This window comes from Sphaerodactylus townsendi, linkage group LG13, assembly GCF_021028975.2.
Source record: "Sphaerodactylus townsendi isolate TG3544 linkage group LG13, MPM_Stown_v2.3, whole genome shotgun sequence".
NCBI classification, from domain to species: Eukaryota; Metazoa; Chordata; class Lepidosauria; order Squamata; family Sphaerodactylidae; genus Sphaerodactylus; species Sphaerodactylus townsendi.
In genome coordinates, this window is record NC_059437.1 from 2,344,622 (window position 1) to 2,372,174 (window position 27,553).

Here is a 27,553-nt window from a genome sequence, read left to right on the forward strand (position 1 = left end):
CTTGTCCCCCTACATCCGGCACATTGCCAATACTTACACTTCGAGGTCAACAATCGTCATTACCAGTTCGGGCCCTTTCCTTTGGGCTAGCCACTGCCCCACGAGTGTTTTCCAGGGTGTTACTAGCACCCATCGTTCTCCTCAGGGAACAGGGAGTACATGTGTTTCCTTACCTGGATGATGTTCTTGTGCGTTCCAACTCCAGAAGTTAAGCTCACAAGACATAAACCAGGTGTTGTCGGTCCTACATCCCCACGGCTTCTTGGACAACAGAGAAAAGAGCTCCTTGGTCCCCTCCCAACACATGGAACACGTGGGAGCCCTAATTGAGACCAACAAAAGTGCCCTCTTTCTTGCAGAGAAAAAGATTCAGAAAATTCATCTTCTCGTGTCCCAGGTCATCTCAGCCCAAAGATTCCCTTGGCTTCAACTGGCAAGTCTCATGGGCCTACTTACTGCCTCCATAGATACGGTACAGTGGGGTCGGATGCATACCAGTTCCCATGAGCTCTACCATTTGGCCATGCTGGCAGGGGCTGATGGGAATTGTAGTCCATGAACATCTGGAGGGCCATAGTTTGAAGATCCCTGATTTAGTTCAAGAATAAATAAAAGTGACAATAGTGGACCTCCTTCACACATCCTTTTCCAGCTTGTAGTCTGTCTGTTAAACTCCCTTCGTTAAAATCTTTGCATGTTGTTTTGTGTAACTGCTTTGCATACAGTTCAAAAATTTTGAGACACACTTTAGATTTTCAAGTGTTTTTAATATAAAAAACCAAGCTTTCATCAAATGCTTTCTCTGCGTCTACAACAAATACTATTTTCTTGGTTTTTTTCACAATGACATGGTGGAGTGTAAAAAGAGAAAGGGTCCTGCAGATATTACGATCCGACGCCACGAAGGGCTTTCTGTGAGATTGTCAGTTGAATCTGCTAACTGATGGGCAACCAGTGAATTGACTGCAGAATGAGGATAAGGTGCATGCTCTATCTGGCTCCTAATAATAACTAAACTGCACATTTTGAGCCAACTGGAGTCTCTAAGTCCGTGGTGGCGAACCTTTGGCACTCCAGATGTTATGGACTACAATTCCCATCAGCCCTTGCCAGCATGGTCAATTGACCATGCTGGCAGGGGCTGATGGGAATTGTAGTGGGGGGGGGGTGGGGGGGGGGGGGCGTGGGGGTGGGGGGGTTTGGTGGGGTGGGGGGGGGGGGGTGGGGGGGGGGGGGGGGGGGGGGGGGGGGGGGTGGGGGGGGGGGGGGGTGGGGGGGTGGGGGGGGTGTGGGGGGGGGGGGGGTGGGTGGGGGGGGGGGGCGGGGGGGGGGGGGGGTGGGTGCGGGGGGGGGGGGGGGGGGGGGGGGGGGGTGGGGGGGGGGGGGTGGTGGGGGTGGCGGGGGTGTTGGGGCGTGGGGGGGGGGGGGGGTGGGGGGGGGGGGGGGGGGGGGGGGTGGGGGGTGGGGGGGGGGGGGGGTGGGGGGGGGGGGGGGTGGGGGGGGGGGGGGGTGGGGGGGGGGGGGGGTGGGGGGGGGGGGGGGTGGGGGGGGGGGGGGGTGGGGGGGGGGGGGGGTGGGGGGGGGGGGGGGTGGGGGGGGGGGGGGGTGGGGGGGGGGGGGGGTGGGGGGGGGGGGGGGTGGGGGGGGGGGGGGGTGGGGGGGGGGGGGGGTGGGGGGGGGGGGGGGTGGGGGGGGGGGGGGGTGGGGGGGGGGGGGGGTGGGGGGGGGGGGGGGTGGGGGGGGGGGGGGGTGGGGGGGGGGGGGGGTGGGGGGGGGGGGGGGTGGGGGGGGGGGGGGGTGGGGGGGGGGGGGGGTGGGGGGGGGGGGGGGTGGGGGGGGGGGGGGGTGGGGGGGGGGGGGGGTGGGGGGGGGGGGGGGTGGGGGGGGGGGGGGGTGGGGGGGGGGGGGGGTGGGGGGGGGGGGGGGTGGGGGGGGGGGGGGGTGGGGGGGGGGGGGGGTGGGGGGGGGGGGGGGTGGGGGGGGGGGGGGGTGGGGGGGGGGGGGGGTGGGGGGGGGGGGGGGTGGGGGGGGGGGGGGGTGGGGGGGGGGGGGGGTGGGGGGGGGGGGGGGTGGGGGGGGGGGGGGGTGGGGGGGGGGGGGGGTGGGGGGGGGGGGGGGTGGGGGGGGGGGGGGGTGGGGGGGGGGGGGGGTGGGGGGGGGGGGGGGTGGGGGGGGGGGGGGGTGGGGGGGGGGGGGGGTGGGGGGGGGGGGGGGTGGGGGGGGGGGGGGGTGGGGGGGGGGGGGGGTGGGGGGGGGGGGGGGTGGGGGGGGGGGGGGGTGGGGGGGGGGGGGGGTGGGGGGGGGGGGGGGTGGGGGGGGGGGGGGGTGGGGGGGGGGGGGGGTGGGGGGGGGGGGGGGTGGGGGGGGGGGGGGGTGGGGGGGGGGGGGGGTGGGGGGGGGGGGGGGTGGGGGGGGGGGGGGGTGGGGGGGGGGGGGGGTGGGGGGGGGGGGGGGTGGGGGGGGGGGGGGGTGGGGGGGGGGGGGGGTGGGGGGGGGGGGGGGTGGGGGGGGGGGGGGGTGGGGGGGGGGGGGGGTGGGGGGGGGGGGGGGTGGGGGGGGGGGGGGGTGGGGGGGGGGGGGGGTGGGGGGGGGGGGGGGTGGGGGGGGGGGGGGGTGGGGGGGGGGGGGGGTGGGGGGGGGGGGGGGTGGGGGGGGGGGGGGGTGGGGGGGGGGGGGGGTGGGGGGGGGGGGGGGTGGGGGGGGGGGGGGGTGGGGGGGGGGGGGGGTGGGGGGGGGGGGGGGTGGGGGGGGGGGGGGGTGGGGGGGGGGGGGGGTGGGGGGGGGGGGGGGTGGGGGGGGGGGGGGGTGGGGGGGGGGGGGGGTGGGGGGGGGGGGGGGTGGGGGGGGGGGGGGGTGGGGGGGGGGGGGGGTGGGGGGGGGGGGGGGTGGGGGGGGGGGGGGGTGGGGGGGGGGGGGGGTGGGGGGGGGGGGGGGTGGGGGGGGGGGGGGGTGGGGGGGGGGGGGGGTGGGGGGGGGGGGGGGTGGGGGGGGGGGGGGGTGGGGGGGGGGGGGGGTGGGGGGGGGGGGGGGTGGGGGGGGGGGGGGGTGGGGGGGGGGGGGGGTGGGGGGGGGGGGGGGTGGGGGGGGGGGGGGGTGGGGGGGGGGGGGGGTGGGGGGGGGGGGGGGTGGGGGGGGGGGGGGGTGGGGGGGGGGGGGGGTGGGGGGGGGGGGGGGTGGGGGGGGGGGGGGGTGGGGGGGGGGGGGGGTGGGGGGGGGGGGGGGTGGGGGGGGGGGGGGGTGGGGGGGGGGGGGGGTGGGGGGGGGGGGGGGTGGGGGGGGGGGGGGGTGGGGGGGGGGGGGGGTGGGGGGGGGGGGGGGTGGGGGGGGGGGGGGGTGGGGGGGGGGGGGGGTGGGGGGGGGGGGGGGTGGGGGGGGGGGGGGGTGGGGGGGGGGGGGGGTGGGGGGGGGGGGGGGTGGGGGGGGGGGGGGGTGGGGGGGGGGGGGGGTGGGGGGGGGGGGGGGTGGGGGGGGGGGGGGGTGGGGGGGGGGGGGGGTGGGGGGGGGGGGGGGTGGGGGGGGGGGGGGGTGGGGGGGGGGGGGGGTGGGGGGGGGGGGGGGTGGGGGGGGGGGGGGGTGGGGGGGGGGGGGGGTGGGGGGGGGGGGGGGTGGGGGGGGGGGGGGGTGGGGGGGGGGGGGGGTGGGGGGGGGGGGGGGTGGGGGGGGGGGGGGGTGGGGGGGGGGGGGGGTGGGGGGGGGGGGGGGTGGGGGGGGGGGGGGGTGGGGGGGGGGGGGGGTGGGGGGGGGGGGGGGTGGGGGGGGGGGGGGGTGGGGGGGGGGGGGGGTGGGGGGGGGGGGGGGTGGGGGGGGGGGGGGGTGGGGGGGGGGGGGGGTGGGGGGGGGGGGGGGTGGGGGGGGGGGGGGGTGGGGGGGGGGGGGGGTGGGGGGGGGGGGGGGTGGGGGGGGGGGGGGGTGGGGGGGGGGGGGGGTGGGGGGGGGGGGGGGTGGGGGGGGGGGGGGGTGGGGGGGGGGGGGGGTGGGGGGGGGGGGGGGTGGGGGGGGGGGGGGGTGGGGGGGGGGGGGGGTGGGGGGGGGGGGGGGTGGGGGGGGGGGGGGGTGGGGGGGGGGGGGGGTGGGGGGGGGGGGGGGTGGGGGGGGGGGGGGGTGGGGGGGGGGGGGGGTGGGGGGGGGGGGGGGTGGGGGGGGGGGGGGGTGGGGGGGGGGGGGGGTGGGGGGGGGGGGGGGTGGGGGGGGGGGGGGGTGGGGGGGGGGGGGGGTGGGGGGGGGGGGGGGTGGGGGGGGGGGGGGGTGGGGGGGGGGGGGGGTGGGGGGGGGGGGGGGTGGGGGGGGGGGGGGGTGGGGGGGGGGGGGGGTGGGGGGGGGGGGGGGTGGGGGGGGGGGGGGGTGGGGGGGGGGGGGGGTGGGGGGGGGGGGGGGTGGGGGGGGGGGGGGGTGGGGGGGGGGGGGGGTGGGGGGGGGGGGGGGTGGGGGGGGGGGGGGGTGGGGGGGGGGGGGGGTGGGGGGGGGGGGGGGTGGGGGGGGGGGGGGGTGGGGGGGGGGGGGGGTGGGGGGGGGGGGGGGTGGGGGGGGGGGGGGGTGGGGGGGGGGGGGGGTGGGGGGGGGGGGGGGTGGGGGGGGGGGGGGGTGGGGGGGGGGGGGGGTGGGGGGGGGGGGGGGTGGGGGGGGGGGGGGGTGGGGGGGGGGGGGGGTGGGGGGGGGGGGGGGTGGGGGGGGGGGGGGGTGGGGGGGGGGGGGGGTGGGGGGGGGGGGGGGTGGGGGGGGGGGGGGGTGGGGGGGGGGGGGGGTGGGGGGGGGGGGGGGTGGGGGGGGGGGGGGGTGGGGGGGGGGGGGGGTGGGGGGGGGGGGGGGTGGGGGGGGGGGGGGGTGGGGGGGGGGGGGGGTGGGGGGGGGGGGGGGTGGGGGGGGGGGGGGGTGGGGGGGGGGGGGGGTGGGGGGGGGGGGGGGTGGGGGGGGGGGGGGGTGGGGGGGGGGGGGGGTGGGGGGGGGGGGGGGTGGGGGGGGGGGGGGGTGGGGGGGGGGGGGGGTGGGGGGGGGGGGGGGTGGGGGGGGGGGGGGGTGGGGGGGGGGGGGGGTGGGGGGGGGGGGGGGTGGGGGGGGGGGGGGGTGGGGGGGGGGGGGGGTGGGGGGGGGGGGGGGTGGGGGGGGGGGGGGGTGGGGGGGGGGGGGGGTGGGGGGGGGGGGGGGTGGGGGGGGGGGGGGGTGGGGGGGGGGGGGGGTGGGGGGGGGGGGGGGTGGGGGGGGGGGGGGGTGGGGGGGGGGGGGGGTGGGGGGGGGGGGGGGTGGGGGGGGGGGGGGGTGGGGGGGGGGGGGGGTGGGGGGGGGGGGGGGTGGGGGGGGGGGGGGGTGGGGGGGGGGGGGGGTGGGGGGGGGGGGGGGTGGGGGGGGGGGGGGGTGGGGGGGGGGGGGGGTGGGGGGGGGGGGGGGTGGGGGGGGGGGGGGGTGGGGGGGGGGGGGGGTGGGGGGGGGGGGGGGTGGGGGGGGGGGGGGGTGGGGGGGGGGGGGGGTGGGGGGGGGGGGGGGTGGGGGGGGGGGGGGGTGGGGGGGGGGGGGGGTGGGGGGGGGGGGGGGTGGGGGGGGGGGGGGGTGGGGGGGGGGGGGGGTGGGGGGGGGGGGGGGTGGGGGGGGGGGGGGGTGGGGGGGGGGGGGGGTGGGGGGGGGGGGGGGTGGGGGGGGGGGGGGGTGGGGGGGGGGGGGGGTGGGGGGGGGGGGGGGTGGGGGGGGGGGGGGGTGGGGGGGGGGGGGGGTGGGGGGGGGGGGGGGTGGGGGGGGGGGGGGGTGGGGGGGGGGGGGGGTGGGGGGGGGGGGGGGTGGGGGGGGGGGGGGGTGGGGGGGGGGGGGGGTGGGGGGGGGGGGGGGTGGGGGGGGGGGGGGGTGGGGGGGGGGGGGGGTGGGGGGGGGGGGGGGTGGGGGGGGGGGGGGGTGGGGGGGGGGGGGGGTGGGGGGGGGGGGGGGTGGGGGGGGGGGGGGGTGGGGGGGGGGGGGGGTGGGGGGGGGGGGGGGTGGGGGGGGGGGGGGGTGGGGGGGGGGGGGGGTGGGGGGGGGGGGGGGTGGGGGGGGGGGGGGGTGGGGGGGGGGGGGGGTGGGGGGGGGGGGGGGTGGGGGGGGGGGGGGGTGGGGGGGGGGGGGGGTGGGGGGGGGGGGGGGTGGGGGGGGGGGGGGGTGGGGGGGGGGGGGGGTGGGGGGGGGGGGGGGTGGGGGGGGGGGGGGGTGGGGGGGGGGGGGGGTGGGGGGGGGGGGGGGTGGGGGGGGGGGGGGGTGGGGGGGGGGGGGGGTGGGGGGGGGGGGGGGTGGGGGGGGGGGGGGGTGGGGGGGGGGGGGGGTGGGGGGGGGGGGGGGTGGGGGGGGGGGGGGGTGGGGGGGGGGGGGGGTGGGGGGGGGGGGGGGTGGGGGGGGGGGGGGGTGGGGGGGGGGGGGGGTGGGGGGGGGGGGGGGTGGGGGGGGGGGGGGGTGGGGGGGGGGGGGGGTGGGGGGGGGGGGGGGTGGGGGGGGGGGGGGGTGGGGGGGGGGGGGGGTGGGGGGGGGGGGGGGTGGGGGGGGGGGGGGGTGGGGGGGGGGGGGGGTGGGGGGGGGGGGGGGTGGGGGGGGGGGGGGGTGGGGGGGGGGGGGGGTGGGGGGGGGGGGGGGTGGGGGGGGGGGGGGGTGGGGGGGGGGGGGGGTGGGGGGGGGGGGGGGTGGGGGGGGGGGGGGGTGGGGGGGGGGGGGGGTGGGGGGGGGGGGGGGTGGGGGGGGGGGGGGGTGGGGGGGGGGGGGGGTGGGGGGGGGGGGGGGTGGGGGGGGGGGGGGGTGGGGGGGGGGGGGGGTGGGGGGGGGGGGGGGTGGGGGGGGGGGGGGGTGGGGGGGGGGGGGGGTGGGGGGGGGGGGGGGTGGGGGGGGGGGGGGGTGGGGGGGGGGGGGGGTGGGGGGGGGGGGGGGTGGGGGGGGGGGGGGGTGGGGGGGGGGGGGGGTGGGGGGGGGGGGGGGTGGGGGGGGGGGGGGGTGGGGGGGGGGGGGGGTGGGGGGGGGGGGGGGTGGGGGGGGGGGGGGGTGGGGGGGGGGGGGGGTGGGGGGGGGGGGGGGTGGGGGGGGGGGGGGGTGGGGGGGGGGGGGGGTGGGGGGGGGGGGGGGTGGGGGGGGGGGGGGGTGGGGGGGGGGGGGGGTGGGGGGGGGGGGGGGTGGGGGGGGGGGGGGGTGGGGGGGGGGGGGGGTGGGGGGGGGGGGGGGTGGGGGGGGGGGGGGGTGGGGGGGGGGGGGGGTGGGGGGGGGGGGGGGTGGGGGGGGGGGGGGGTGGGGGGGGGGGGGGGTGGGGGGGGGGGGGGGTGGGGGGGGGGGGGGGTGGGGGGGGGGGGGGGTGGGGGGGGGGGGGGGTGGGGGGGGGGGGGGGTGGGGGGGGGGGGGGGTGGGGGGGGGGGGGGGTGGGGGGGGGGGGGGGTGGGGGGGGGGGGGGGTGGGGGGGGGGGGGGGTGGGGGGGGGGGGGGGTGGGGGGGGGGGGGGGTGGGGGGGGGGGGGGGTGGGGGGGGGGGGGGGTGGGGGGGGGGGGGGGTGGGGGGGGGGGGGGGTGGGGGGGGGGGGGGGTGGGGGGGGGGGGGGGTGGGGGGGGGGGGGGGTGGGGGGGGGGGGGGGTGGGGGGGGGGGGGGGTGGGGGGGGGGGGGGGTGGGGGGGGGGGGGGGTGGGGGGGGGGGGGGGTGGGGGGGGGGGGGGGTGGGGGGGGGGGGGGGTGGGGGGGGGGGGGGGTGGGGGGGGGGGGGGGTGGGGGGGGGGGGGGGTGGGGGGGGGGGGGGGTGGGGGGGGGGGGGGGTGGGGGGGGGGGGGGGTGGGGGGGGGGGGGGGTGGGGGGGGGGGGGGGTGGGGGGGGGGGGGGGTGGGGGGGGGGGGGGGTGGGGGGGGGGGGGGGTGGGGGGGGGGGGGGGTGGGGGGGGGGGGGGGTGGGGGGGGGGGGGGGTGGGGGGGGGGGGGGGTGGGGGGGGGGGGGGGTGGGGGGGGGGGGGGGTGGGGGGGGGGGGGGGTGGGGGGGGGGGGGGGTGGGGGGGGGGGGGGGTGGGGGGGGGGGGGGGTGGGGGGGGGGGGGGGTGGGGGGGGGGGGGGGTGGGGGGGGGGGGGGGTGGGGGGGGGGGGGGGTGGGGGGGGGGGGGGGTGGGGGGGGGGGGGGGTGGGGGGGGGGGGGGGTGGGGGGGGGGGGGGGTGGGGGGGGGGGGGGGTGGGGGGGGGGGGGGGTGGGGGGGGGGGGGGGTGGGGGGGGGGGGGGGTGGGGGGGGGGGGGGGTGGGGGGGGGGGGGGGTGGGGGGGGGGGGGGGTGGGGGGGGGGGGGGGTGGGGGGGGGGGGGGGTGGGGGGGGGGGGGGGTGGGGGGGGGGGGGGGTGGGGGGGGGGGGGGGTGGGGGGGGGGGGGGGTGGGGGGGGGGGGGGGTGGGGGGGGGGGGGGGTGGGGGGGGGGGGGGGTGGGGGGGGGGGGGGGTGGGGGGGGGGGGGGGTGGGGGGGGGGGGGGGTGGGGGGGGGGGGGGGTGGGGGGGGGGGGGGGTGGGGGGGGGGGGGGGTGGGGGGGGGGGGGGGTGGGGGGGGGGGGGGGTGGGGGGGGGGGGGGGTGGGGGGGGGGGGGGGTGGGGGGGGGGGGGGGTGGGGGGGGGGGGGGGTGGGGGGGGGGGGGGGTGGGGGGGGGGGGGGGTGGGGGGGGGGGGGGGTGGGGGGGGGGGGGGGTGGGGGGGGGGGGGGGTGGGGGGGGGGGGGGGTGGGGGGGGGGGGGGGTGGGGGGGGGGGGGGGTGGGGGGGGGGGGGGGTGGGGGGGGGGGGGGGTGGGGGGGGGGGGGGGTGGGGGGGGGGGGGGGTGGGGGGGGGGGGGGGTGGGGGGGGGGGGGGGTGGGGGGGGGGGGGGGTGGGGGGGGGGGGGGGTGGGGGGGGGGGGGGGTGGGGGGGGGGGGGGGTGGGGGGGGGGGGGGGTGGGGGGGGGGGGGGGTGGGGGGGGGGGGGGGTGGGGGGGGGGGGGGGTGGGGGGGGGGGGGGGTGGGGGGGGGGGGGGGTGGGGGGGGGGGGGGGTGGGGGGGGGGGGGGGTGGGGGGGGGGGGGGGTGGGGGGGGGGGGGGGTGGGGGGGGGGGGGGGTGGGGGGGGGGGGGGGTGGGGGGGGGGGGGGGTGGGGGGGGGGGGGGGTGGGGGGGGGGGGGGGTGGGGGGGGGGGGGGGTGGGGGGGGGGGGGGGTGGGGGGGGGGGGGGGTGGGGGGGGGGGGGGGTGGGGGGGGGGGGGGGTGGGGGGGGGGGGGGGTGGGGGGGGGGGGGGGTGGGGGGGGGGGGGGGTGGGGGGGGGGGGGGGTGGGGGGGGGGGGGGGTGGGGGGGGGGGGGGGTGGGGGGGGGGGGGGGTGGGGGGGGGGGGGGGTGGGGGGGGGGGGGGGTGGGGGGGGGGGGGGGTGGGGGGGGGGGGGGGTGGGGGGGGGGGGGGGTGGGGGGGGGGGGGGGTGGGGGGGGGGGGGGGTGGGGGGGGGGGGGGGTGGGGGGGGGGGGGGGTGGGGGGGGGGGGGGGTGGGGGGGGGGGGGGGTGGGGGGGGGGGGGGGTGGGGGGGGGGGGGGGTGGGGGGGGGGGGGGGTGGGGGGGGGGGGGGGTGGGGGGGGGGGGGGGTGGGGGGGGGGGGGGGTGGGGGGGGGGGGGGGTGGGGGGGGGGGGGGGTGGGGGGGGGGGGGGGTGGGGGGGGGGGGGGGTGGGGGGGGGGGGGGGTGGGGGGGGGGGGGGGTGGGGGGGGGGGGGGGTGGGGGGGGGGGGGGGTGGGGGGGGGGGGGGGTGGGGGGGGGGGGGGGTGGGGGGGGGGGGGGGTGGGGGGGGGGGGGGGTGGGGGGGGGGGGGGGTGGGGGGGGGGGGGGGTGGGGGGGGGGGGGGGTGGGGGGGGGGGGGGGTGGGGGGGGGGGGGGGTGGGGGGGGGGGGGGGTGGGGGGGGGGGGGGGTGGGGGGGGGGGGGGGTGGGGGGGGGGGGGGGTGGGGGGGGGGGGGGGTGGGGGGGGGGGGGGGTGGGGGGGGGGGGGGGTGGGGGGGGGGGGGGGTGGGGGGGGGGGGGGGTGGGGGGGGGGGGGGGTGGGGGGGGGGGGGGGTGGGGGGGGGGGGGGGTGGGGGGGGGGGGGGGTGGGGGGGGGGGGGGGTGGGGGGGGGGGGGGGTGGGGGGGGGGGGGGGTGGGGGGGGGGGGGGGTGGGGGGGGGGGGGGGTGGGGGGGGGGGGGGGTGGGGGGGGGGGGGGGTGGGGGGGGGGGGGGGTGGGGGGGGGGGGGGGTGGGGGGGGGGGGGGGTGGGGGGGGGGGGGGGTGGGGGGGGGGGGGGGTGGGGGGGGGGGGGGGTGGGGGGGGGGGGGGGTGGGGGGGGGGGGGGGTGGGGGGGGGGGGGGGTGGGGGGGGGGGGGGGTGGGGGGGGGGGGGGGTGGGGGGGGGGGGGGGTGGGGGGGGGGGGGGGTGGGGGGGGGGGGGGGTGGGGGGGGGGGGGGGTGGGGGGGGGGGGGGGTGGGGGGGGGGGGGGGTGGGGGGGGGGGGGGGTGGGGGGGGGGGGGGGTGGGGGGGGGGGGGGGTGGGGGGGGGGGGGGGTGGGGGGGGGGGGGGGTGGGGGGGGGGGGGGGTGGGGGGGGGGGGGGGTGGGGGGGGGGGGGGGTGGGGGGGGGGGGGGGTGGGGGGGGGGGGGGGTGGGGGGGGGGGGGGGTGGGGGGGGGGGGGGGTGGGGGGGGGGGGGGGTGGGGGGGGGGGGGGGTGGGGGGGGGGGGGGGTGGGGGGGGGGGGGGGTGGGGGGGGGGGGGGGTGGGGGGGGGGGGGGGTGGGGGGGGGGGGGGGTGGGGGGGGGGGGGGGTGGGGGGGGGGGGGGGTGGGGGGGGGGGGGGGTGGGGGGGGGGGGGGGTGGGGGGGGGGGGGGGTGGGGGGGGGGGGGGGTGGGGGGGGGGGGGGGTGGGGGGGGGGGGGGGTGGGGGGGGGGGGGGGTGGGGGGGGGGGGGGGTGGGGGGGGGGGGGGGTGGGGGGGGGGGGGGGTGGGGGGGGGGGGGGGTGGGGGGGGGGGGGGGGGGGGGGGGGGGGGGGTGGGGGGGGGGGGGGGGGGGGGGGGGGGGGGGTGGGGGGGGGGGGGGTGGGGTGGGGGGGGGGGGGGGGGGGGGGGGGGTGGGGGGGGGGGGGTGTGGGGGGGCGGGGGGGGGGGGGGGGGGTTGGGGGGGGGGGGGGGGGGGGGGGGGGGGGGGGGGCGGTGGGGGGGGAGGGGGGTGGGGGGGGGGGGGGGTGGGGGAGGGGGGGGGTGGGGAATGGACTACAGTTCCCACCATCCCCTGCCAGCATGATACTGGCAGGGGATGCTGGGAACTGTAGTCCATGAACATCTGGAGAGCTGCGAGTTTGACAACTATGCTCTAGAAGATGCAGGAAAAGACCACAAAAAGATCTACTCTCGGCTCTTTCTTTAAAACACACACAAACTTATTTTATTGAACATCCATCTGTGTTAATTAGATGATAACTTCATTTCTGGTGCTTTTCCTTGGGCCATAACCAGTTCCTAAGACGGAACAAAATGTGCCAGGGAAGAGGGGCAGTGTCATTTGGGATGTTTTTCATTGCTCAGAATTACCTCATTAAAGAAAAGATTGTCGACCCATCTAAAAGTAAAGAAGTACAAGCGAACATACTTATGGAAGGAGACAACACTTGCAATATTTTCTAGCTAATAAGGAACAGTGATTTCTCTTTGCAAAAACATGTAAGGTTTTTTATGTTTAAAAAACTGACAGCTATAATCAGTAGCAATGCATTTTTCACTCTCACACTGCAAAGTAAAGCCAAGATTTCACATACCTGGACGCATCCAGCTAACATTTCGTACAAGATGTGGGCACGCTTTTTCATCACCCTGACATCGACCATGGTGGAGTCTGCACACTGACCATTTTGGATTGGGTTTATAAATCGATTTCGGAATTCCTTAATGGACCCAAGCAAATTCTCTTTGATAAAATTAACCATGCAGTGATCTGTACAGAGCAGATAAAGGATGAAGCTAGAGTTAGAGCTGAACGCTGGAGAACTAGGTAGGCGCCACGTGATTTCTGTTTGCAAAAGGCCTGACGTGGAAAGTATTTGATGGGGCATTTTAATTTAGAGATCACGAATACAAATAATTTATATTTTAATGTAAAACTAAGTTATTGTTTTAATTTAAATGTTTTAACTGCATGTATATCTGTATTGTTATAGCCAATGGCTCAAACAATAAACACTTGACTTGAAAAGGGATCATGGCCAGCATTTTCAAAAAGGTCCTCCACACATGTGCAATAATAATGCTTTTGAGTGCAGAGTAAGGAGAAGCTTCTCACTGGGGCCCTGCAGAACCCTCCCCTCCACCACCGCCAGCCACTTCCTGGTGCCCCACTGCCCCACCAGTCACCCCGAGACTCAGGTCAGGTCATTCATGACCAAATGATGCCCTCCTCCTGTATCTGACCATGAAACAGGAGCTGTGGCTCAGTGGTAAGAGCATCTACTCGGAAGGTCAAAGATCCCAAGTTCAGTCCCAAGCATCTCTAGATAAAGATTAGGACTCAGGGGTCTGCAACCTGCGGCACTCCAGACGTTCACAGACTACAATTCCCTTCATCCCCTGCCAGCATGGCTCTGCAGGATCTCCAGACCAAGGCTCTGCAGGATCTCCAGACCAAGGATCTCCAGACCAGTATTGTCTATTTAGCATGGCTCTGCAGGATCTCCAGATGAAGGCTCTGCAGGATCTCCAGACCAAGGATCTCCAGACCAGTATTGTCTACTTAGACTTGCGTGGCTCTGCAGGATCTCCAGACCTGCGTGGCTCTGCAGGATCTCCAGAGTCTGGAGATCCTGCAGAGCCACGCAAGTCTAAATAGACAATACTGACTTTGGTGGGCCAATGGTCTGATTCCATTTAAGGAAGCTTCTTATGTTGATACGTTCAACCCACTGTCCATTCTCTGACCCAGAGGCTATTCCCAACAGGAGCAAGAATAGGACTACTGCAGTCAAGGGCACAACATGGGACAACATGGGAGTCTGGCCAAACCACCCGGCGCCCACAAGGGCAGTGATGCTGTGAACGCAGCAAGCCATGCAGGCAGGGAAGCTGCTCCTCGCCCTGCTCCCCAAAGGAACAGGATGACAAACTCAAGACGACAAGTTGACAGAGAAGGCCTTTTGGGAGTCTTCTGGTTTCCAATGAAAACTTAAGCATTTTCCAATAAAAAATTAACTGAGGCAGAAGAAAGCAGAATTCTATTTTGTAGCACCATTTCTTGCACATGCTTATGACAAACATTACATCAAGCATCTAACCCACCAAATGGGTTCGAAAGCGTAAAGGGAAATAAGTTAACCGGCGATGCAGCAAGGCGTATTTTCCTACTTCCATACAGACAAAGCTATTGCATTTTATTTTCCTGAATTGCAGACATCAGACAGCTGTTGAGGATTTGGTGCTCCCTTCAAATTCACTTACATTCTATGAGGTTGTTTTGCAAAGGCGTTCCCGTAAGAATGATCCTCCTCCTGGACTTTATGGAATTCATAGCTTTCGAAACAGCAGATGCTTCATTTTTTAATATGTGCCCTTCGTCACATATAACAAAATCTGGACCTGGTTAAAAAAAGAGAAAGAAAGAAAAGCTATTTTGACTCTTGTATCTGGACCTAGAAGAAATATTTCACAGAAGTTAACTAACAACACAATGGTGCTTAATAACCAACTACGGCTCAATCCAGAAACGGTTATGTACAAATGTGCGGCGCTCCACTAGTAACATGTGCAGCCTTTGATGCAGACATGCACTTGCATCAGAGACAATATTCAATTGTCCCAAATGTCCCAAATCGGTCTCTGCGCTTGGCAGAGGCCAACTTACTGGTGATCCCTGGCCCCTCAATGATGCGGCTGGCCTCCACTCGGGCCAGAGCCTTTACAGCTCTGGCCCCGGCCTAGTGGAACGCTCTTCCGCCAGCTGTCCGGGCCCTGCGGGATCTTAACGAGTTTCGCAGGGCCTGTAAGACTGAGCTGTTCCGCCGGGCCTTTGGGGAGACCAGCCGCTGATGGGCTCCCTCCTCCCCCTTATAACATCAAGCGGATCCTACCGCCCCTTCCTTTTGGGTTTTTAAGGGAGTTGATAGTAGGTGCCATCTTATGTTGATCTTAAAATGCTGCATTTTAATGGGGTAAGGTTTATATTTATTAGAGCCGTATTAATTGATATTTAATGGTTTTAATCTGACATATGTGCTCTATTTTATATGTTGTTAACCACCCTGAGCCCTCCAGGGGAGGGCGGTATATAAACCTAATAAATAATAATATTAATAATAATAATAATAATAATTACGCAGTTTTTCTCTCACAGGATGGGAGGAGAGACCACTTAGTTCAGGGGTCTTCAACCTGCAGCTCTCCAGATGTTCATGGACTACAATTCCCATCAGCCCCTGCCAGCACGGCCACCCCTGACTTAGTTACATTTCTGGATCTGATCTGCCAACCTGCCTGCAGCTGAATGCACAAGGGGCAGCACAACAGAGCTGTTCTTCTTTTGATTGCAGAGGAATCCTACGAGCAGCTGTTTGTAAAGCGCAGAGTGCAGTCCTTACAAAGCACAGCTGAGGATTACAGGACAAAGGCACAATGAAAAAAGTGAAGTCGCCAGCAATGCCTGGCCTCCAGTATTTTCAATACCCCTCAAGTCAGGATGAGATGCCTCACTTCAGAATTCATTCGATGCATGAAGTGCACCAGCTAGGTCGATTTACCACATTAGAAGAGACAAATTTCTGCCGACATTCCCTTGAAAATAGCCCACCAGAAATTATACATTAATCTTTTTTCAATTTCGGAAGTACCTAGGTTAAGTCATGCTACCCCACCTACTGGCAGTTGGAAGCAAAACCAAAAATGGACACACAGGAATAGAACACAGTGAGGCCCTTCAATTAATACACTCTGGTATTTGAGCTGGCTTATGTGGACAGCGGGTCTTGCTGTCTTCTAATCACAACCTTCTTTTCAGTAACTGCCCTTTCAATTAGGGGTGGCAAGAACGTCATCCATGTTGACTTTGCCAGACCTGACAAATGACACACCCCCTGGCTCGCTGGCACAGTCACTAACAAAACAGAGGGCTTAACCCACTTCGTAAAACAGGCCAGGAACCTAAAAGGTTGAGCCACAATAATTAAAAATAATACTACATATATTTATTCATTATTAAGTGCAACTGCACTTTAAAGAGTTAAAAACATAAACCTCAAAAGCTAAATTTCATAATATGAGGAACTGCATGAAACAGCTAAATTGGCTGCACAACAAAAAAACCACAAAGACCACAGAAGCTAGTGTTTCAGCTCCAGGGGCTACTTCTGTGGCCACAATACAACGTATACACACATCTACAATCAATAAATAACACACCCTTTGTTACAGTCAATGCAGATTGTATGTGAAACCTCATCCCACTGTGCATCTGTTTTTAGTATTCTGGATCTCCTTGTTCCAACCTTTCCTGTCCTAGATTCCCAACTCCCCTTGGCCTGGGCTTTCTCAGGCTTTCTGGTTATGTCCCTGGGTCCATTCATGAACAGCTAAAGACAGGCAGGGTCCCTTCTGATTGGGAAAGCAACAAAAAGTATAGTCCTGCCCTTCTTCATATATTTGGATAGAAGTATATTTAGGATCATACAATGTTCCATGGTACAGTTGCCTTTTAAAAAACCAATTTGCTCGGGGCCAAGAACCCTACTTTCCTTGATTCAAATTATAAGTATATTTAACAGGTGGGGTGCTGTGTGGTTTCCGAGCTGTATGGCCATGTTCTAGCTTCTGCGGGGCTTTCAAAGACGCCTCGCTCCCCAGCTCGGCAGGGGGGCCAGTCAGGGTCATCCGCCGGGCCAGATGTGGCCCGCGGGCCGTATAATGCCCAGGTCTGTTCTAGCAGCATTCTCTCCTGACGTTTCACCTGCATCTGTGGCTGGCATCTTCAGAGGATCTTCAGAAGACCACAGATGCAGGCGAAACGTCAGGAGAGAATGCTGCTAGAACACGGCCATACAGCCCGGAAACCACACAGCACCCCAGTGATTCCGGCCGTGAAAGCCTTCGACAATACATATTTAACAGGTATTTTGTGTAGAGCTTCCCTGATATACATAAAAGGCTAATGGGTCTATAGTTAGCCGGAGACTTGAACTCGCCTCTTAAAAAAATTGGCTGCATAATTGCATTTGTTCAAGCTTGTGGAACAATACCAGATTTATCCACCAAAGTAAAAAGTTAGGCCAAAAGAGGGAACCACCAGTCAGGGAATGCTTTATAAAATTCTGGGGGACCTGGAGACTTACGGGGTTTTGTTGGTCAATTAATGACCTAACCTCAGTACCAGAAATAATAAATTACCGTATATACTCGTGTATAAGTCGACCCGCATATAAGTCGAGGCACCTTATTTTACCACAAATAGCTGGGAAGACTTATTGACTCGCGTATAGGTCGAGGGTGGGAAATGCAGCAGCTGCTGGTAAATTTCAAAAATAAAAATAGATACCAATAAAATTACATCAATTGAGGCATCAGTAGGTTAAATGTTTTTGAATATTTATTTCAAAGAAAAACAGTAAACCGGCTCTGTAAGTGGAAAAGAGGGTCAACAAGAACAATATGGTCTCAACAATAACTTTAAAAGTACAAAAACCTTAGCTCAATCAGCAACCAAGCTAAAACACAAGAGTTAAAATCCTTCAAAACTGTATTCCTCCTCATCATTTGTATGTCCAAATGTAACTCAACTTAGATTTTAAGAGGGATATTATCAGAAATGGAAAATCTACTATTTGCTTCCATTGTAAACAATGGGGGGGATGGGGCACCCTTTTGGGGGATCAATAACTTTGGATCCCCTGGCATAGCTCCGCAAACCTGGCTGGTATCATAAAGAGAGAGACTCTCCTGAGTGAGACCAGCTAGGTTTTACAGTGAGATTCAATTCAGGAGGTCAAAGTTATGGACCCTCAAAGAAGTGGCCCCATCTATAATAACTCCCATTGAAAACAATGGGGAGATAGAGCACCTCCTTTGGGGTCCATAACTTTGGACCCCCTGAAGACTGACACCAAACTTGGCTGGTATCATCAGGGTGTCTTCTGAGGGTACCCGAAGTTGGTGTTGCTAGCATAAAACTAAGCCCTGCGAGATTGACAGAAATAAAACACACAAAAAAAAAATTTATTGACCATATAAGTTGAGGGTTTTTCAGCATTAAAAATGTACTGAAAAATTCGACTTATACATGAGTATATACGGTAATTAAATATCATGGAAGGCTGAAAGCCAAGAAGCGCAGGATGTGTGTGCGCGCGTGTGTGTATGTGCTTTGACTTAGCATATAACATTTCCCAGTTCGGTGTATTTAGGAAATATAACATTGTAAACGCGTGTATCAGCGTGAAGCACAAGAACTACCCAGCAGTAGCACTGAAATGCATTGTCTTCCACAATCGTTCTTCAAATGATCTACACACAGTATTGTAGCTCACCTGGATCAACGAGGGCTTTGATAAATATTTCTTTCAGTTTTCTGCTTTTCACATTCCTTCCCTGAGCAAGGTTACGGTACATTTCATAGCCTATGATCATGACACCCCCTTCCTCCTGCCACCTTTGCAACATGTAACTTCTTTCTTGAGGCCGTTTCACCGTTGCTAGCTCGTTGACCTTGTGAAAAAGGATAAACACAGTCACAAATGTATACTTCTGACTAAAAAGGCTATTAGAGTACAGCAGCAATACAAACTACTTAAAATGCAGCTATTGCACACATAAACTTTCTACATATGTTTATGAAGAGAAAACAACTGTGCTATTTTCCACCAAAAGAGCCAAGTGCAATTGTGAATTCATGCATCACTACTTCCGGGACCTTTTTGGGAGTAGACTGCTCTGTGGGGGTCCTAATTGGTCCCACCCCCACTATCCACCCTCAGTTTGCTAAGGTGATGGGAAAAGTTAAGCCTGAATGTCGCAGAACTAGGAAAGAGGTCTCACTTTATTTCAATGCACCTGTTTTCCAAATAAACCTGCATGGGATTGCAGCTGTAGTATAGGTGGAGCCTAGCATTTCCACTCAGAAGCAAGCCCATTGGGGGGGGAGGGGGGCAGCTCTCGAATAAGTCTGCAAAGGCAGCCTTTGTTTCTTTGAGGGTGATTCTGCAAAGGAAAGCAGCAGGTTCATGAGACTCGTTCCTGCTGCCTCTGTTACAGTCTGCATGATGGTCGGTTTGCATGGAAACACTGTGTTTCTGTGTGTGCTGCACAGCTGAGAATCTCCCACCCTGAGAATCCCTTCGCATCTACCTGCATTGAATAGGCTGACGCCTGGAGATCCACGTAATGAGGTAGCAGGAGGAAGGTGGGGACTGAATACTTCAGCACTTGGTTGCACAGGCAAGCAAGAAGCGTTTGCAACCTGGGTTAATGGGGAAAAGTCACTAAATCAGAGATTTTCATTTAACCTGGGTTCTGGCTACTAAGACAGGTTAGCAGTGTTTGGGGGGCAAATTTTGTGAGAACTCCCCCCCCCCCAAGTTTTTAAAAGGGGCCTCGACCCGTTTTATTCTTGGCCTGTGCAGAATCCCCCTGTGTCAGACAGGCTGCCATTGAAGGCAGAGGAGAAAACAATTGCCCGTGTTTAACTGGCAACACCGATGGGGGATCCTTTTGGTTCACACCCTGGCCAGGAACAGCTGCGCACCATGCAGGGGTCCGAATCCCAGCTCTCCAGTGCATCCCCCTCGCTGGCTCCCGACCAGCGTTTGACTAGCAGCATCCAGACTCATGCCACTGCGCTCAGGCAGGCAGCTGCTCTGATCACCCTGAAGTTATCCGATCCTTTATGCCTCTGAATGGTAGTTTATTATGTCTTGGACTGAGCTTAAGTGACTTCTCTAGAAAATGCCTTTTAAACAGCACGTACCTCTAGCTTCTCATCATCTTCTAAGCCTTCTTGCCATTTCTCAAATTCATTCATCCAGTTCAGGGCCGTGTTCAGCGGACAAACGACAAGAGCTGTACTAAAATCCAGTCTGTCACACAACAGAACAGTATGAAGAAAACTGACTACCTTCAAGAGAGAAAGCCAAGCAAGTCGTGATTAATGCAAGAAACTCCCACTTCTCACAAAATAGAGTGACCTATACATCTCTTTGCCCTCCTTCATTTTTCTTTCCTTACTAAACTCTTGTATTCGTTCATTTTTTGAACATGTTAAAAACATCTTCTTTATGTTAACCTGATATGCATCATGTCAAATAGACATCTGGATGAGGGAACAGGAAGAACCATTAGGCAGGTGAATGAATTGGGAGGGGGAAGAAAGGAAAGAGTGAGCCCATGAGGGGAAATTTTGCTCCTGTCTGGCCTGCACAAAAAAGAGAGACAAGGTAGGCAGGAGAATGGGATCTCTCCCTGCACAGTGAACCCACAATTTGTACTTTCCTACATTTGCTATGCAACCAAACTTGTCAGCGAGTTTCTCCTTTGTTCCAGTTTTGCTGTTCCTGAATCTCTCCCCCTACCCAAGTGATTAAGTAAACCTCCCTAATTAATATGGGGAAAATCTTACATGCAATGTGCCTCACAAGTGCACCTCTTTCCCTACTCCTCGTCATGGCAAACCTTAGCTCTTAATGCAGAAAAGGTGTCAACTTTATTGTGCTAGATGTGTTCATATGGCGAGAACCTCCCTCCCTCTTCCACACTGGCCCCACCCTTAATAACACAATGGTTAAGCTCCCCAGAACAGCTGTTTCTATACCACGTATTTATTTATTTATTTTATTTATTTATTTATTTATTTATTGTTATTTAAAGATTTAATTTAATTTAATTTAATATACCGCCCCATCCTCGAAGGGCTCTGGGCGGTGTACAACATAAAATCACAGATAAAAACATCATATAATACTTCCAGAAATATAATAAAACAACGGTTGTCCTAAGATGGCCTCCACCTAAAACCCTAATCCTCCTAGGAGGAGGAAGGTAGCAGGTCCTGAGTAATAAGGACCCATATATCCCAATAGCGGGTCGATGATATAGGGGAGGGCACACTCAGCTGACTGGTTTCTCCAAAGCCAGGTGGAACTGTCAGATCTTGCAGGCCCTGCGAAATCATCCAGATCCGCGGAACGGACAGAATGAATTCCACCAGGCGGAGACCGAGCATGTAAAGAGCCCTGGCAGTGGAGAGCCAGCTGCATCATTCAGAAGAGACCAGGGTCTCCAGTAAGTTGGCCTCTGCTGAAGCGGAAGTCGAGACTTAGGTACATATGGGGTAATCACGGTCGAAGATGCGAGGGTCCCAAGCGGCCGTAAGGCCTTAGAAAGTCAAAACCCACACCTTGAGAAGATGATTGGGAATTCAACTTAGGGAGCCAGTGCGAAGCGGCAGCACAGGTTGTATTTGATCTGGAAGCCTGTGAGGAGGGCAGCTGCATGCTGGACCAGTTTCAGTTTCCGGATCAAATGCAAGGGAAGGCCCGCATATTCTCCCATTCTCCTGTATTCTCCCATCCCCAGCAGTAGGTTACTCTATTCGTACTTCACCGATGTGACAAGGCCAATATGCAGGAACTAGGTACTGGATTTTCGCTCAAATGGGAACATTAAAAAGGTATCACATATTTGGAGTTTGTGCTCGAATAATGAGGGAATGTCACAGGATTCGTGGCATTAACCAAGAGAAGAAAAACGAAACAGATCCACCCTTAAAAGGACTTGTGAAATGTACCTGCAAGGTCTTTCCCAAACCCATACAGTGGGCAAGAATGCATCCAGACCCTGTCGACTTCTTTGTTTTCTTCACAGATTCACAACAGCAATCCCACATAAACTGAACACCTAGAAATAATTTTTTTAAGATCATTTAAAAAGATCATATAGACTGCAGAAGTTATTTAATTTGGCAGTTAGCCAAAGGGAAAAAATTAAGCGTGCAGTGTTGCTTCGAACAGTGATGGAACAGCTGAAATTTTGTGTCAGTTGCTTAAACTTCTGGATTTCTGGCTTACTGCCAAATTCCTCAGATATGTAGAATTTCAGGAGATACTTTTCACTTACTAAAGCTCATACCACCAGAGATGGGTAAACTGCGCCCAGGCGTGTCGCCCTGCACCCCTGCCAGCCCGGCGCTGCATCCAGCCCGCCACCTCGTGGCACAAGCCCGCCCTCCACTGCTCTGCCAGAGGCGTTGCACTTACCCAGCCCCGGTGGCCCTATGCAAGCAGTACCATCTACTTGATGTGGCTTCAGTTTTGTGACAATTTTTTTGTGAACCTGTACCACAGGTTCTTGGGTTTCTTCATCCTCATCTAGAACCAGCTTTGTGGTAATTGGACATTTCAGTGGTGTGTCTTCTAGTTCTATCACCTGGAAAGCAAATTTGTGTAAACTCCAAACAGTTCAAATTTGTTCCTGAATTAATCCTTTCTGCAGCTACACAGAATTCCAGAACACACATATGCCCTAAACAATTATTTTAACGGCCCTATTACACTGTAAGGCAATGGATCCCCCTGAAATGTGAAAGAAACACACTGTATTAAAAATGTATTATTTATTTATTTATTTATTTTTCAAACTTATATGTACCGCCCAACCCCCGAAGGGCTCAGATAAATTGATGCTATGGAAACTGTAGAAGCTTTCCATCTGAAGCAGAGAAAGTTTGTTGAAATCTGGAAAACTTCAGATAAGAATTCAAGAAACTTCATCAGGTTTTCAATTTGAAAAATCTCTCTGTATTCTTGATTTTTAAAGTAAACCCGTTAACCCTTTCCTTTTAAATGAAAGAACCAAGAAGGGAAAATACTTCTCTTAGTTTTTCTCTCTCGCGCTCTCTTTCTGCAATCCGTCGTCTTCTCTCCTCCTCTTCTTTTAATGCATTTTGTGTTTCAGTTCTGAGCTTATCGTCTTTTAAAATCTTCCGTATTTTTTTCCTGCCTTTCCCAGGAGATTTTGAATCGTCATCTTCATTATCGTCATCCTCAGAATTGCTCTGCTGAAATCCAAAGAAAACATCTGAGAGACCTACCGCCTTTTTGTACCTGTCACATGGATTTCATTACAGCAAAGTACATGAAGTGCTCTAATTCAAAGAAACAAATATAGCATGGCCTGGGGCTCCAAAGCTCACAACGGCACAGTTAGTCTCCTGCTGCTATGTACACACATAATGCTCAAAATCCTGCCCAAAATCCTGCCGGATCCAAAAAGATATGCCCGGGGCTCACCCATCCCAATAATTTTCAGTGTTTCCTTCTTCTGACAGAAGCCCATCCTCCCCCAACCCCACGGGCATTCCTGACATCCCTCCAGTCTCAAAAGGGGCCATCATGCCATTCAGACCAGGGGTTTGCAACCTGCGGCTCTCCAAATGTTCATGGACTACAATTCCCATCAGCCCCAATTGGCCATGGTATTGCTTAAGGGTTGATGGGGTATGGTGATCCATAATGAAGAAGAAGCCCGCGGAGTTAGACAATTTAAACAAAACAAAAAGGGGCAGATGTAAAAGAGGCAAAACAGAAAATGACATTCTAACACATTTCAGGCAGATTTTTAACCAGCAGAACTACCTTCAACATGCTCCACAAACATGATTATAGTTATTAACCTCATTTATAGCCTGTCTTCCTTGCCAAAGCAGATGATGACAAACACTTGCCTCAATGACAGATCAAAATATTTTTTCCCCAGGTATGCTAATTGGACAGCAAGTAAAGGCCATGCTCCAAAAAAAAGCATAAGAAGAGGGACACAAGACCAGCGATATCTTTCACATTTTCCCAGTGAACGCCTGATCCGCCACCCCTCTGGACTTAACATCGGCTTCTTTTCAAATTTCCCTGTGTTTCAAACAAAGCTTATTTCATCTGGGGGTGAGGGCCTTTCTAGGAAACAATTAAAAACCCTTCTGAAGATTAAAAAAATTCCACCAACATTCTCTGAATCCTGGCCCAAATATACAATACCTTGTTATTGTCGCTAGAGGAGTCATCCTGGACCTTGATGCGCCGTCTCTTCTTCTTCTGTTTATAACTCCTCTGATTTTCTTCTAACTCTGCTTTTTTGGCAGATCTAAGAAAGTGAAGAAGAGCAGCAAACAGAACTATTCTTGAATGAGTCCTTTCTAGACAATTATGTGTCACATCAGAAATTTTCCCAGTTTTCCGGTCACAGCACAGTCATTTATTCTTGTCCGTTCTCTTGCTCAATCCCTGACCCCAAACAGTGGCCTGGATCTATCACACTTTTATCCTGCCTTTCCTCACACAGCCCAAGGTGGCATGCATAGTTCTCTTTGCACCATTTTATCCTCAACGCTACCTTCTGAGGTAGCCTAATCGAAGAGGGAGGGAGAGATGGCCTCCAGGTCAGCCCGAGAGTGTCATGGCCGAGCAGAGATTTGAACCCCACTTCTAGTTCTACACCAGTACTCCACACAGGTCGCACAAAGGTCCTGCTGTGTGAACTGAAAGCAAATTCTTCCCTTAACTGCCAGCCCACCCATCTCTCGTTCACTAGAAAAATAATCTCTTAAGAACATAAGAACACAAGAACAAGCCAGCTGGATCAGACCAGAGTCCATCTAGACCAGCTCTCTGCTACTCGCAGTGGCCCACCAGGTGCCTTGGGAAGCACCTGCAGGATGTGAAAGCAATGGCCTTCTGCTGCTGCTGCTGCTGCTCCTGAGCACCTGGTCTGCTAAGGCATTTGCAATCTCAGATCAAAGAGGATCAAGATTGGTAGCCATAAATCGACTTCTCCTCCATAAATCTGTCCAAGCCCTTTTTAAAGCTATCAGGTTGGTAGTATCCTGCACCTCCTGTGGCAGCATATTCCAAACACCGAAATCACGTATTTAAGGTGAAGTGTTTCCTTTTATTAGTCCTAATTCCCTATCATTTCAATGGATGCCCCCTGGTTCTTAGAAGGTCAAGAGATCCAACGGAACAGTTTCAGGGCACAGAAAAAAGAAAACGCAGAACCACTCCATGTGCAACGGCAGCAGCAGCAGCAGCAGCAGCAGCAGCAGAAAAGAAGCTGCTTGCTTGACATGTTGTGGCCCAAAAGGGCCTCAAGGACCCTTGGGTCAAACAGACCAGATTCATTCCTTTTCTTTGTGAATTTACATTCATGCTTCATATCTCCATTACATGTTTCCCCATCCTCTGGACCGTCCTGTACCTGTCCTCAACAAATGACGGTTCTCACCTTAAAAAAAGCCCGAGAAGTCCAACATTTCTACCAAACTTTTTATACCTTGTTCTAGGACGCTGGTCATCTTCCGATTCACTGACTTCTGCTGACTCCACAGTTGTTTTAGCTGCGATTACCGAATCCTCACTGCTCACTTTAACAAAAAAAAAAGGACTATCAAAATTGTCACAGTCGGCAGTTAAGTATTTATCAACTTCTTCACACAAAGCTAGCAAAAGGCAGCGTAACACTAATGGCAGGAGAAAGGGGAGAACAGGGTCACTTGCTGGCCATAGACGACAGCAATCAATAACTGACTGAAAACAAAGCCTGAAATTAATTTTTCTAATTTAATGTAAAGTCTCAAAATGAACAAAGATATACGTATGCTCTTTCGTTAGCATGGTAGGCCGCATATAAGTCGAGGCACCTAATTTTACCACCCAAAGCTGGAAAACTTACATTGACTCGGCGTATAAATTAGAACAAGAATGCAGCAGCTGCTGAGTAAAATTTCAAAAATAAAAATAGATACCAATAAAAGAATTGCATCAATTTATGGGGGCATCCAGTAGGTTAAATGTTTTTTGAATATTTATTTCAAAGAAAAACAGTAAACTAGCTTTTATGAAGTGGAAAAGAGGGTCAACAAGAACAATATGGGTATCAACAATGCTTTTAAAAGTACAAAAAACCAACAAGCAGCTTAACCAAGCTAAAACACAAGAGTTAAAAAATCCTTCAAAGGCAGTTCCTCATCATCATCTGTATGTCCAAATGTAGCTGAAGTTAGATTTAAAGAGGATATTATCCAAATTAAAATCTACTATTAGTTTCCATTGTATGTGGAACTTAACACGGGGATCAATAACTTTGGATCCCTGACCCAAACTTCATCAAACCTGGCTGGTATCATAAAAGGGAACTCTCCTGATAAAGGACGAAGCCAGGTTTAATGGACTATGGTTCAGAAGAATCCAAAGTTATGAAGACCCTCAAAAGAGGTAGCCCCATCTACTAACAACTCCCATTGAAGCCATGGGGAATGGGGGCACCTCCTTTGGGGGTCCATAACTTTGGACCCCCTGAACCAAACTTTACCAAACTTGGCTGGTATCATCAAGAGTGTCTTCTGCGGGTACCCTGAAATTTTGGTGCTGCTAGCATAAAAACTGCGCCCCCTGCTGGCCGGCAAAGTAGAAACACACACAAAAATTTAATGACCCGCATATAAGTCGAGGGGAGCTTATTCAGCATTAAAAATGTGCTGAAAAATTCGACTTATACATGAGTATATATGGTAATAATTTTTATGTATGGGCAAAGTGACACTCTAAAAATCTGGAAGCAAACGTCAGCCTTATTCAATCTACCTGTGTTCAAATAAGGCCTCTGAACGACTGAATACTATGAAAGCCAGTGTCTACCAAGCCAAATATACTGAAGAGTTTGCCTACACCCTGTAAAACTGACGCTTCCTCTCTCCACAATTCCTGTAACAGACCTCAATTTGATTTTGAGTTTCTAATGCAGCTGGTCAAGAATGCCCCCAATAAATTAATTCCTTGGACCGGGATCCCCAACATTTTTGAGCCTGTGGGTGGTTTTCAAATTCTGATACAGAGCAGTGAATGCAACCAAAAAAAAGTCCAAGTCGATAATAATATTATCCACCTTAACAATAATAAATAATTTTTAAAATGCACTGGAAATGGTTGCAGCTGCCACTGAAGAAATGCCATTTTTATCTGATTAGTCATTCTGATTTCCAACAGCCAATCAAAAGCCATGCTGGCACCGCCCACTTTCTGAAAACACTTGGGGGAAGCATTAGTGGGTACCGCACTGGGGACCTGCTTTGGGTCCTGATCAATACAGCCAAACAAGCTTGAAGCCTACCAGAAACTAAGGGGGACAATTTGGAAACCTGACCCGGTTTCTCACAATTTCACCTTCTCAGATTCAATAACCTTTTATTAACCTTTCTCTGACTTGAGCAGAACTCTCCCTTATGTCCCTGCCTCAGTTCTCCCCCAGCTGCTTTCAACATGCCATCCCTTCTAGGCCATATTCAGTCCATATGGGAATTACTTTACATCATCGTATTTTTCTCCAAACCCGAGGAGTCCTTCGACTTGCCATGGGCGGCCGTGTTGCTCAGCTTTCATGACCCACAAATCAGTACACTATTAAGATTTAGTGCAGGGATCTGCAACCTGTGGCTCTCCAAATGTTCATGGTCCAATTGGCCATGCTGGCAGGGGCTGGTGGGAATTGTAGTCCATGAACATCTGGAGAGCCACAGGTTGCAGACCCCTGATTTAGTGATTCACCAGAAAATTACAGGAAAAGCAGCAAGTGATGACAGTGAACAACCTGGTTCACAACTAGAAACTCTGAATGAAGATTTGAATAAAGGATTTAGAAAACGAAGAAAAATTATCATTGGCTGTTGTGGGTTTTCTGGGCTATCTGGCCACGATCTGCTACTTTTTGGTCCTAACATTTTAGGCCGTCATCTCCCACAACACAAAAATAATTACTGATGGAAATGTTTTTACTCTGATTCAACACACATCAGGCATCATTCCTAAAATTGGATCACCTGATATCATGAAGAAGCAAGCAACAGCATGATCTCAGATTTACCATTTACCACTTTACCATTCTTCTTCTGTTGTAGTTCTGTATGCAGGGATTAATTTTATTTGGTGACCAAGCACAGACAGACAATTATATTCGCTGAGGCAAACCCTGATCAAATTCCACATAATCCACTGCCAAATGAACAGTGTGTTACTGTCCACACACTTCAAATATAGTACCTTGTCTTCTATTTCTGCGTTTCACTTCTTTTGACTCTTTAGATTTTCCCTTTTTCTCTTCCTCAGATTCTCCATCACTCATTGTCAACTTATGTCTCAGTAATCTGTGTCTGTACTTAGACTTCTTAGCCTCTTCGACATCTGAGCCAGAGCTAGAGTCGTCTTCCTGCTCGTTCTCTTCTGTTGCAGAGGGGGGAGAAAAAGACAGTACAAGGCCTCTCTCTTTACCATCTGGAGGAATAACTTAACTGAGTGTTATCACAGGGAGGTGTGTCAATTTAACCCGACACTGTACTGCTGCATTATGTCTGACTGACAAGCAAACCCAGCCGCTGCGAAACAGATGCATTTCACTTATTTTTAATGTGTCAATGTTACTCTGATGGTAAGAATCCACACCTCACTTTAGGAAAAGCCACAAAATATTAAGCGACATTGTGAAGGTTTCAGTGCCACTAAAATTATATAAGATTATCAGCAGCGCAAGGTAGAGAAAAAAACAGAAGTTCTGGGGGTAAAACCAACACTAGCCCGGCACTA

General features: G+C 61.8%; 1 protein-coding gene across 1 annotated transcript in view; it reads right to left on the reverse strand.

The window, feature by feature from the left end:
• Window positions 1-244: 244 nt before the first annotated feature.
• The window catches only part of LOC125442901 (transcriptional regulator ATRX-like), a 36,053-nt gene continuing 8,744 nt past the window's right edge, over window positions 245-27,553 (reverse strand). The window contains exons 3-13 of the mRNA XM_048514678.1: window positions 27,014-27,193; window positions 24,252-24,342; window positions 22,961-23,066; window positions 21,799-21,987; window positions 21,218-21,356; window positions 20,719-20,828; window positions 18,904-19,050; window positions 17,468-17,645; window positions 13,398-13,535; window positions 11,729-11,904; window positions 245-322 (exon numbers count right to left, since the gene is read on the reverse strand). Of these exons, the coding sequence (XP_048370635.1) occupies window positions 245-322; window positions 11,729-11,904; window positions 13,398-13,535; window positions 17,468-17,645; window positions 18,904-19,050; window positions 20,719-20,828; window positions 21,218-21,356; window positions 21,799-21,987; window positions 22,961-23,066; window positions 24,252-24,342; window positions 27,014-27,193 (1,532 nt within the window). The remainder of the gene's footprint in view (window positions 323-11,728; window positions 11,905-13,397; window positions 13,536-17,467; window positions 17,646-18,903; window positions 19,051-20,718; window positions 20,829-21,217; window positions 21,357-21,798; window positions 21,988-22,960; window positions 23,067-24,251; window positions 24,343-27,013; window positions 27,194-27,553) is intronic.